This window comes from Sparus aurata, chromosome 14, assembly GCF_900880675.1.
Source record: "Sparus aurata chromosome 14, fSpaAur1.1, whole genome shotgun sequence".
Classification (NCBI taxonomy): Eukaryota; Metazoa; Chordata; class Actinopteri; order Spariformes; family Sparidae; genus Sparus; species Sparus aurata.
Window position 1 is genome coordinate 19,067,749 of NC_044200.1, and position 12,095 is coordinate 19,079,843.

The 12,095-nt window shown below is 43.2% G+C and overlaps 1 protein-coding gene across 2 annotated transcripts in view; it reads right to left on the reverse strand.

Annotated features, from left to right (window-relative positions):
• ptn (pleiotrophin) overlaps positions 1-12,095 on the reverse strand; it is a 54,069-nt gene that overhangs the window by 12,879 nt on the left and 29,095 nt on the right. Inside the window, exons 1-4 of one of the 2 annotated variants that reach the window (XM_030440470.1) lie at positions 7,384-7,402; positions 6,532-6,626; positions 5,612-5,785; positions 1,315-1,476 (exon numbers count right to left, since the gene is read on the reverse strand). In XM_030440470.1, the coding sequence (XP_030296330.1) occupies positions 1,315-1,476; positions 5,612-5,785; positions 6,532-6,625 (430 nt within the window). In that variant the 5' untranslated portion in view covers position 6,626; positions 7,384-7,402. Of the gene's footprint in view, positions 1-1,314; positions 1,477-5,611; positions 5,786-6,531; positions 6,627-7,383; positions 7,403-12,095 lie in introns of those variants that run through there. The other variant, XM_030440469.1, reaches the window with a different exon arrangement.

Sequence of the window (12,095 nt, forward strand, 5' to 3'; positions counted from 1 at the left end):
CAGCTATAATTAATTAAACAAACCGACTGATCTAACGTTCCCTCGTAACCGTTTACAGTCATTCGACGGTGCGAGAAAAGAACTGGAACGATACTTCTCCTTAATCATGAGTTTGTTTCTGCACTGGCCTCGCTTTTTTGATCCGGACCGACCGAACGACGCGTGATTTTCTCTGGAAAAGTAAACAACATTTTTCATCTTTTAAACAAGCTTCCGTATTACTCCTTGGGTGATATTAAAGTCGCTGAGCAGGTCGCATAAAAGACTTGACTTTATCTTGGTGGAACTGAATCAAGGTTTTATGAAAAAAAAAAGAAAAAAGATTGGTTCAACAGCTTTAGATGAGCCAACAGGTTTAGAAGAAAAGATCCTCTTCCTTGCACTCAGAAAAGGGTAAGAGCTTTGAAACGTGTTGGCTAACTTCAAACTATTAGAGGAATTTCAAGGACTTAGCGCTTACAGTGTCTATAAAAAGTATACACCCCTTATTCTACATCATATATTGATAATTAATTGACAATTATTTGTAGAAATCTGTTTTCACCTTGAAAATAAAGGGTTCTTTTGTAAATTCTTGTCAAAAAAGCCAAATTAAATTGACCTTAATTCCATTTATAAAAGCAGTAAAAGCCGAAAACATCCAATGGGGTGAATACAATTTATAGGCGCTGCATTCAGCAGTGTTGAAAGCGATGCACGGCAGTAATGTGATTACATTTTTCAGTAGCTTGTTCACTGGCTTACCAGTAGATTAATTGAGGGCTGACATCAGTTTAGTCTTCGGTTAATAGACTGGTCCGGTAAGGGGCTAGCTTACGCGGGATTAGGAGGTGTGTAATAGCGATTAGCCACTACCAAAACAGAAGCAATGTGCTTCCCGGTGACTCCAAAGACTGGAAAAGCGCTACAGAAATGCGGGTCAGTCTTAGCTGTCTTGCTAACGTTATTAGCGAGCACATGAAGCAGCAACGGAGCAACATTTTTGTTCATTTGGAGGGCTGAAACCACAGTAAGTGCTAGCATACTGTTTGCAGGGTTTGGAGGTGTGTAAAGACGGTTAGCTGCACCCAAACACTCCCCAAATTCCCCATATCTGGTGTGTAAATACAGTAACGAGGATATGAAGGAAGCCCTGAATGCTTGAAGTGCCAGCCACTGTTTAAAGTTCACATTTTGTTTTACGCCTCTGAGACGGAACGGTGAAATACATCTTCACCTGGTGATTTATCGACGGGACTTCAGCGCCCCAGAGGCTCGCCAGTGTCCAGCGAGAGTTAAACTCTATCCAGTGATGACGGATTCCTCTCGGCTTACCTTGCAGCTTGGTCTTGGGGACTTTCCCGCAGGGCTTGGTGGCTGTGACGGTGGCGGCGCAGGTCGCGTCCATGAGCGCTCGCTTCAGCACGCCCGTCCTGTTCTTCTTGCCCGTCGCCAGATCGCACTCCCCCCAAGCCTGGAAGTCGTACTTGCATTCCCCTACAGCGGCGCACAGAGAGGAAAAAAAAAAAAAAATCAGATACTTAATTAGATGCTTTTGTTCGGCGAAGTGGCTCCGAGGAGGCTTCGTACGGGAGCGATCAAGCAGGAACTCTGGTTAGAAAAAAGAAAAATGACACAATGCAGCTTCGATATTTGTTTTAAAAGGCAGTCACTTGCAATCAGTCATCGAAACAAGCCCCTCGAGGTGGAGGAGAATGGCTGTTTGATGAGCGGTTTTAATTTACTTGGCTATTGTCTCCTTCCTATCAATAGAAGCTTGTCCAAGATTACAGAGTGGGCTCTCCTAAAACCGCGTCACCAGCCGCTCTTATTAACGACGGAATAAAAGGTGCTTTGACCTCCTTTGGTAAGAGGAGCAGACGGCACTCCACAGTCCCGAACTTGTGTTTTCCGTATGTGATGAAGCCCGCTGACAGATGAATGTAATCAAAGAAACAGCCGGGCTGCTGTTCGTCCTGGAGATAATGGACAGATACAATCTTAGCGGCGGAGACGCGAAAGCACTCTCAGCAGCACCTCAAATAAATTTCACATATGTGCTTTCATTTGATATCAAATTTAACCCACCTTAAACTCAACCCCCCCCCCCCCAGCGGATGCAAGATTGCTCCAGGAAAAATAGCGGCAGTGCTCGGTGTTGATTATAGAAATGTGTTTGAAGAAGCGCCGTGTGTGTGTGTGTGTGTGTGTTTGTGTGCTGTATGTCCAATGTCTCTCGTATCTCCCTCCGTTATTTCGTTGCCACTCTAGCCGGGCTCCCTGGAGGCCGTGACACTCATTCCTCGGCTTCCTCTCACATGAAAGCGTCGGCCCCTCTTGTCACTGCCTCCGAGAGTCCCAGGGTGCTCATCAGGAGGAGGGGAGAGGCGAGAGGAGGGGTGAGGAGGGGAGGGATGGAGAGCGGAGAGAGAGGGAGTGACAGGGCCATTGTTGCAGGAATCCTACAGGGACTTTCGGAGCATCCAACTTTAAAACCCCGCGCCTCCGTAATTCATCTCCGAGAAAGAGAGAGAGGGCTTCCTCGCCGGCTCGTGGGAGTTTGGCAGGCAGCCCGCGTCCTCCTTTAAGGTGTCACATGCAAGGTGGCAAAAAGAAAAAAAATGGATGTGCACGCCTACTCATCAGCCCTGTATGTGTGAACAGATTTCAGATTGATTGGAAGAAATTGGATCATGCCTTGAAGGATCTTAAAATCAGGAATTAAATGTTTGCTCGGGACTAAGAAAGTGGCTGAAGCTGAAAACTGTGAATTCTAGTGAGATCGTTTTCAATATTTTTAGGATGGATGTCCGCAAGACTGCAACGGGGCCCGTTTGTGAAAAGATGATACGGCTTTTATTACCATAATTACCTCCCTCGAGGATGATGGGGTCGTAGGTTATGTTTCTAGTATGTTTGCCTGTTTTTAAGCAGAATCACGGAAAAACTACCAACCTGACTTTCATGAAAGTTAGTGGAATATTTTACATTTTAAAATTCAGACGAACGCACATCGACTTCGAATCACACTTCACTGGTATGTAGTTGCCCAAAAGTGGTTTCATTGGAGTACTTTGAGTTGTAACATCGGCATTACTGTAACAACACTTTTCCTAAATGTCCATAAAACTAGAAAACCTGTGAACATGATTTTCTCGCAAAAGTTAAGGTAGACACCTTTTGCGGAAGTGGTTTCGAGTGTTTCTGCCAGGTGTTTTAAGTCTGTCAGATAGCGTCACAACCGTTTAGGATACAGTAAGAAAACTATAAGGTGTGCAGTTTAGTTTAATGAAAGATGGGTGTCGTCCGTGCGAGGGTGCTGGAAGGTGGGGGGTAGGATGAAGGACAGAGGCCATTGATCCCCCACTAAACATCCCTGGCAGATCACTGTGACCCGGATCAGATCCCTCCCGTCGTCTCTAGTCTAACTGGAGTTGTTTTCACCTTTGGTCTGTCTGTCATGAAACCTTACAGGTGAGTCGCTTCAATCGAAACGAATGCCGAATTTGAAGCAGGGCGTAGTCGGAGCAAGGGAGCTAGAAGTAGGGGCACCCACACCCACCAAAACACTCTTTACGCCCCTGGACCAGACACATAATGAGAGTATAGCCTTTCAAATTTGAATTATTCCCACGTTCACGGTTCTCTTCCACACACTTGTATGATACTTTGTAACTACATAAAACATGTGTTGTCTCCTCGTCCGAGCTAATACAACACTGTTTCGCTGTATTTACGGACTTGTGAGAGCTCCTCCGAACCCACTGGAGACACTGTAAAACCGTTTCGACAAACTGAGCAGCACCCGTCGTGACATGTGAACTGACTTTGATGTGTAAAATAGGAGATGTGGCCCTTCACTGAGGGATCCAGACTTCAAAGTGTTGAAGAAAAAGATAAAAATCTGTTAGATTTAATAGCGTTCCCCTTTTCAACATCACTTCTGTGCTGGGCTTTGTATGTATTCACTAGAGAGAATACTTCTACGGTCTATTGTACAGGCGCCCATTAGCTGTGGCGCTGGTTGCCCACCTGCCATACGCGGTTGTCCTCTTTTTATTTTCGGGGTCATGCTTCTGGCAACTGTGGATGTTGCACACCCTCCTCGTGTTTTTTCAAGCGCAAACAGTTATTCTCTCCCGGCTTTGTTGCGTCGCACTCCTGTGAGTTACAAACCTATTTGGGCCGTGTTGCTGCAGACTCACTGTCAACCTAGTTTTCCCTCGTATTTTTTAAGGATCTTTTCGGAGTATAATATTGTGATCAGACGGAACAGTTTTGCCAAGTTGGGATGCCAAATCGTTCCTCCTGCAAACGACTGGCAGCAATCCAAGGTGACGCCGCTATACGAGGTCGCTGTTATAGCGCATAGGGCCGCATAATGTTTTCCCTCCGTGCAATATGTTATGTACCAGTACTTAACCTACAACTCAGAACGGGCTTCACGTCAATGGCAGACATTTTAAATGAGCAGCACCAGGATATGGCTGCCAGGGTTAGATTACAGGGTCTTTTCACACCAATTCTGATGCATTTCGCGTAGGCACCAAATGTTACAGTGTATTTATTTATTCATTTTGCAAAAATACCCAAAATGAAATCGACACCAGGCTCAGTCTGTAGCCTCTACGACGCATGAGGGTCTCTTTTCTTTCCCTTTCCTTTTCTACCTCAGATATCTTTCCACCATTTAAAGGCCAGAGGTATGTGACTTATTGCCGTGTCCCCAAAACTTTGGCTGCTATAATCTATATAGCCAGTTAGCAGGACCATTATTTCCTGCAGTGTGTTCATCACTCGTGACAGGCTCATTGCAGAGCAGCAGGTTCCCGCCTGACGAGCCTTACTGGGGGAGCCGAAAAACTCCCCGAGGCTTGTCACTGTAAGACATTTCAGCTGCGAAGGGCTGCACAGTCTCAAATCCCTAAAAAACAGGAAAGCAAATGACAAAGCGGAATGATTATTCCTGTGTTTTCCATGACGATGCATCACGTCCGCAGCAGACGTTTCTGTTGTACCTCTAATTAGCTTTGCTTACTCATTCCTATTGTGAAAATGGGACCATTGTTCGTGTGAGTGGCAGGTCGGCATACATCATGGAGGGGGGGGTGATGTGGGGTGAGAGCGTTGGGAGCCGTGCAACTGTACAAATGGAGGGAAGTTCTCTGGATCTTTCGGTGGTCATAGATTATTTACATGCTATACATAAGTAGATATTAAAAGGGACAGTTCACCCCCAAAATCTGAATTGTTTTTTGCTGCGTTTTTGGAGACGTCTGCCTTCTCTCGGATACACTGGAACTAGATGGCACTCAGCTGGTGGTGCTCACAGCGCCAAGAAAACACATGTCTCTTTCCAGAAATCATGACCCAGTTCCTCAAGATAATCCACAAACCTTGTTATGAGCAGTCTTATGCTAATAACAACTGTGTGCATCTCCTCATGACGACGATGGGTTCGAACTCATGACAGAATGGGATGGAAACATTAATGGTCAGTTAGGTTTAGGCTCCAAATCTACTTGGTTAAGTTTAGAAATAGATCATAACTTCGATTCAGTTCGAGTTCGACTATCACTTTTACGATTGGTTATAAGATACACGTGGTAAACTCGTAGCTGTTCTCCGTCACCTCCGAACTTCTTCTTCCAGTTGCAGGGGATCTTGCAGCGTTGGGTCTTGATGGTCTGCTTGCAGTCGGTGCCGGTGCGTGTTCCCTCCCTGGTACCCAGTCCACAGTCCCCTTCGTTGGCTACGCACACACTCCACTGCCAGTCCCCGCAGTCCGACTTGCGCTCCTTCTTTCCTGTAGGACCAAAAGCACACCGAGGTTTCCACCACAGCTGAAGTTAGAGAAAGAGTCGTGGCCATGCGAGGATTTAAACAGGTCAGACTTTCAGACTTTGTTGGGTAAAAGTGTTGAGTTATGAGTTTCAGGAGTAAAGTTTAAGGTCCGACAAGACACAAAATATCTTACATCAACAGATCTGATTATGTAAAACATGCCCAAATTGTCGTCTTTGTGAAAAACAAGAAGTGGGAATTGCAACTCGCAGTGTTTACAGTGCAAAAGTATTTAGTCCCTCTTGGGCTTTTCCAAATTATTTCAGATGTAATGGGTTTAGGTGCTTGTGCTAATTTCCAATGCAAATGAACTTTTTCCCCTTGAATTTAAATGAGGCTAAATCTTGTTTTCTTTACCCAAGTGGGAGTTATCTGACTTATTTTGCCTCTTTTGCAAGATGTGGCTGTTTGTCTGTGGTTAATTCTCAAAGGAGACAAATTGCTTGAGCCCCAAAGGCTGTTATTTCTTTTTTTAATTTTCATATGTTCTTAAGAGTTGTGTCCAACTAAATAAGTTGTTAAAAGGGACATTTCTCACAGTGAAGTTGGAAGCATCAGCTCTACTTTATGCATTTCTGTCTTCTTGGCATGTTAAATGTATCATCTAATATGGATTTTAGTTCATACTGAACAGCATAGGGGCATCTATAGATGGACTACATGACTCTATAGGTTTTTCTACAGCTGATTGAGCTTTGGAGGATTCACCTTGTTTCTCTGCTTTGCCTCCTTCAGCTGCCATCACCGTTAGCATCAGGAGTGCCATCACGACCACTCGTGTCCACTGCTTCTGTCCATTCATTCTGAAAGAAGAGACGAGACGTGAGAGAAGAACCCTGCGCTCGCTGTTGTGTTTGAGAACTCATGACTTTTCTTGAATTTGACACATTGAGCTGTTTGTTGGAGGAAAAGAGAATACAGCAGTAGTTTTCCTGAGTCTCCTTAGACAGAGGAATAACCTGGGGAATTCCCATTCCTCATCTGGTGCCATTTCCACTGAGCTGGATTCCAATATCAACATTTTGATTGTCTGCACTGCCAGTACGCTGTCAGTCACGGCTGCATTTGCTGTCAGTCTCCGTGAAAGCTTGTCACTGGTAGATACAGCTACTGTACAGGTTGGACTTGACAGTACTCAATACTCTCTGCCTCCCTGTGGTCTGGAGCAAGAAGGTCTGACAGATTCAAAATGAGTATTGTGATAATCCTAATTATTAAGGAGGACACGTGTTCATTATTATTTTTTCGACAAAAAGTGAATTCTTGTGCACACATACAAGGACACGGTTAAACATTTTTACAACCAATCCTGGCAGTAACAGACCCAAGAAACAAAGCATGTGCCCAAAAAAATTAAGAAAATAAGAAGACTATGTTCAAAAACATAATCGTTTCCAATGTTTTACGAGGAGGGAAAACTATCCAGCATGTTCGCTACTGTGTGTGCATCCAACAGGGCAATCTCTAAGGGTATTGGTTATATTTTCTACATGACTGTCATGGTGAATTATATAATTAATGGCAGCCTGAATACCGCAGTAATTGTTTGCCTCGTGTTACCTTCGATTAAAATGGCTCCACTGAGTAGATTTTAATTTGGAAAAAGAGAGTATGCATATTAGATCAATGCTCTGTGTGTCAGGAGAGGAAAAGTTGGATCTTGGCACCTGTAACGTTGGAAAAACAAACGTTTGAAGAGTGATTTAGGTGGATTGGTGGGATTCTTTTCTTAAGGAAGTCATATTCGGCTATATATATATACACACAACTGATGCTGAAGTCAAAAGCAAATAACAGCTATTCCAACATCAGTGGACACTTTAAGCTGCCGGAAGACAAAGAGACTTGTACTAATCTGAGGCAGTTGCTCGAGATTACACCTGCTGCAAGAAAGCAAAGCAAGAAAAAGAGCTGTGAGATCTCTGTTATACCACTGTCATGATAAAAATACTATTGGTCTTCTTCTTCTTCACCCTCTATTGTTTCCACAGAGCTGTTCACAAAATCACAAAAAGTACTCTGTATTATCAGAACCAGAACTTCCTTTTCTTGTTCGATCCTCCAGCTGGTTCTGGAACGGCAGAAAGCTGCCACTGTCACTATCACCTGCCTAATGCACTGTGATGAAATTATTGCAGCAAACGCCATCTCTCTTCCACTTCCCTGCATCCTCCCTCTTTTTTTCTCAGCACTCTCTGAGAGGAGAGACAGCATGTGACCGAGGCAATTACCTGGCGGAAGAGAAAAAAAAAAAACGCTCCTGTAGTCAAATTCCCGATGAAAGGTTCGTTCTGGCAATTTTAATTAATCACGAGCTTGCTCCGAGCAAATCACTCAGTTGTGGAATGAACTATTATTCTCAACTTTTGTTTCCAACCTTTTCTGTAAGGTGTGCTCCAAAAGCCCTGTCTGATGAACTCTCCAACACCACTAATTATGTTAAATGTGTTAATTTGAATACATTTCAAACTGGATGTTGTAAGACAATCACATCAAAGTGGAAAAAATATACTACCATGCAAGCACACGGATTTTAGATATCACGCAGTCTCGCCTCAACGATGCTCTTGGGACTGAACACGGTGGTTTGAACTCATCAGCGTACTATACGAAAGTGGTGCCGACTGGTGTGATAACCAGGGAAAGAAGCAACTGTTCATTTGAAAGCAATGTTTTTCTTCCTGACATGGTTAGCCTAGCTGTTACAGGTACTAGCTGACTAACAACTGGATGGTATATTTGACTGAAAGAAGAGCAAAAACACGCCTTCCCAGATGGTCAAATTACGGCACAAAGGAAGCAAGGTCGGCCATCGCGCAGAACAGGGAGAGGCATTGTTTTCCCCGGTCGCTCTCCCTAGGTTAAGCTGGAAGAACTGAAATAACTGTGGAAAGAAAAAAACCCTGCCAATGGAGGAAGCAAATAGTAGGTGAAGAAGGAGGGTGAAGAGTGAAAACAACGGACATTCAATCAATGGAGAGGGCAGGTGTTGTGTCAGAGTCTGTTTCCCCCGCTGATGTGTGTTCGTCCTTACCAGCAGGACCCAGGAATGTCCAAAACTGGCATCCTTTCTACTAGACCACTAGGTTAGAAACCCTTAGATCAGGCGTTTCTTGGTCAAACTTGAACTATTTTAGTTTTTTCTCGCTAAGGACAGTAGCACGTCCATTAGCGGCAGCCATGTTGATTTCGCTGTGACCACCAGTAATACCACAAGGAAAAGCTGAAAAGTTTAAAATTTCCACTTTAAAATATCTGTTTCAATATGTCGGTGTGTTACTGCATTCAGATCATAAATTCATTTTTTTTTTTTTTTTCATATTAGCTGAGCTGCTCTCCAGTCTCTCCACATCCCCCCTTTGAAAACAGAAGAAATACCCCCTGGGGTACAAGTACCCCCTGGTTGGGAATCATTGATTTCAAGGACGGTGAAAGCCTCTGAAATTTAAATCAGGTATTCAGACGTTATATTTAATTATTGGATGTTATTGTGGTGTATTTCACCTCGGATTTAACGTCTCCCCGCTTTCATAACGAGCCTTATGGCAGCGCCTGTAATCTGCCTGCCATGAAAAGTCGTCTGAATCCTTCACACGATTTGATTTTTATACATTTCCGACTGTGGCGGCGCGCAGACAAACCCGGTTTTGATTAAATACTTCAGAGTCCCGTCTCCGCAGTTTTCTTTTTCTCACGGTGAATCTTTTTTCCCTAACTATTCATCTCCATAACCCCCAAAAAAAGAAGAAAAAAATCACTGAATCCAGATTGTAAGAAGTGCATACAATGAGTTCTAAGAGTTTCAGAGAAAAAAAAAAAGACCAATGAAAGCTTTCCTGATAAAGATCATTTTTCCAAGAGAAAAGCATTGTGGCCTTCTAAAAGATAAGAACTACTTTTCCTCAGTTAGTCACACGCAGAGTGATGGGCTCTTGGTGCATTGCGGGCATTAAAAGGAGACGGCGGGATGACTTTGACGGACCGCTCCATACAGTAGTTAAAGGAGACGGAATAAGTCTTGGAATTAAACTGAATTAACCATTTCCTGTGTAGCTGGAGAATCCTCTGAGACGACAGCTTCCTCCTCCTCCTGAGGTCAATACATTAAATTGAAGTTTCCTCCATCCATGTAGCTCCTATTTCCAGAGAATGACAGCACGTATAATGGATGACCGTGTGGATCGGAGCATTTGACTATCATTCGGCAGGCACGTGTGCTGCCTGTGTGAGGGTTTGATAAGAAGCGCTGGGGATTTCCAACCTAAAGGATGTCTACTTGTGCGTTTCCATATATTCTCTTCCCCTCTTTTACCTCTGTGCACACACTGCCTGACACACTCACAGCGAGACACTTGGTGACAGGGAGGAGAGGATAAAAGAACTGAACGCCTGACAATTTCCTCGGCCCCTGTCAACCTGACCACGACCTGCCACTTACTCTCATTACTCAGACCCCTATAATTTGACGAAAGAAGTGGAGGTTTTTTATTGCTTCAATTCATCACCATCCCCCGGAGACGCTTCAAAGAGGTGGGCTGTGTTGTACAGTAATATCCACACTGCCATACCATTAAAATGCCGGACAAGCATGTAGTCTGCTTCATTACCAACACATCGCACTACAAGAGACACACATTTCACACCCAACTCATCAAATACATGTTATGACTTTTGGAATCCTAATAACATTGTCAAATAGTCATGGTTTGGTTAGGTTTAGGCATAAAAACCACTTGGCTTAGTTTAGGCTACAAAACTACTTTGTTGGGTTTGGGGACAAACTACTTAGTTAGGTTGAGGTTCAGGATCCAAAACTACTTGGTTAGGTTTAGGCTCCAAAACCACTTGGTTAGGTTTAGGCTCCAAAACCACTTTGTTAGATTTAGGCTCCAAAACTACTTGGTTAGGTTTGAGGACAAACTACTCCAAAACCACTTTGTTAGATTTAGGCTCCAAAACCAATTGGTAAGGTTTGAGGACAAACTACATAGTTAGGGTTTAGGCTCCAAAACTACTTGGTTAGGTTTAGGCACAAAAAGCACATGGTTAGGTTTAGGCTCCAAACTACTTGGTTAGGAAGAAATCATACTTTGGGGTAAAAGAACTACATTCATTCTCTTAATGTCACAGACGTTAGTGACGTGACTTTATGTAACATAAGTGATGTAAGTAACTATGAGCATCAGTCTACCGAGGGAAAGTCAACTGTATGACCCAACCATCCACTGGCAATCTTCCCACTCTGTTCTTTGGATAGGATACAGCCTGTGACACATGTACAAGCAGGAAGGTCAAAATACATGTGACAGTGTTATGACAAAGAAGTCATAGTGCCCCAGTTGTGTGCTTACTGCATTCAACAGTCTACTTTGTAAAGGTAGCTGCCGTATTAAAAGTAAAAAGAAAAGTATGTAATTTGGAAGGCAGCTGTGGTGTCATGTTTTCAAGGACATGTCATTTTTCCTCACACGGTATGGCAGACTAATGTTGTAAAATTACCGGACATATTCCGATGTTCAGCTAAAGCTGATGCCCACGTAGCCGGACACAAGAGAATAAAGAGCCATCCATCATCGTTCAACTTGTCTTTTTTTCTAAGCCAGATATTTCATGCAGGATATTGCTATGTGAAATTCAAATAAAAAAGAAAAGAAAAGTCATTAAATGTGTCACGAGTTGTAGAAATACTTTTTTTCTGAAACTTTATAGCTTAAATTGGTTCTATACCAATACATGGTACTCAGTGTGAAAATGAAGATGAAAGGTTTGGTTCTGGGGCTGTTGGGTCTACATATCAATTACAAAAGAAATCCCTTAAAACTAGCAACAGTTTTTGAGCCCGCTATGTATCTACACATTCAAAAACTACTTTTAGACTCTTAGAAGACCACATTTGAGCCATAACTCTATGGTTAGGGTTAGTATACTGTATACTGGCCAATTGCTGAAATCAGAGAATGTTTTGTATTTTTGCTTGAGAAATGATTGGAAAAATTCATAGGTTATCAAAATAGTTGCCAAATTAATTTTCTCTCTTTTTACTGACAAATGCAACGAAAACATGCTGAGAGAGAGAGAGAAAAAAATAAAAAAATAAAAAGATTCATGTGTGATCCAAATGAGATCACATTTAGCAATTGCAATTAAAGTCAGAACCACGGTAAAAGTCCAAATGTAGAAGTCTAATCGAGTTCCCTGCTGAGCATCGACGGGAACGGGAGAACTGAATGTTTGCAAACCTCTTGCGGTGGGGGTCACTTGAGCTGGAACAT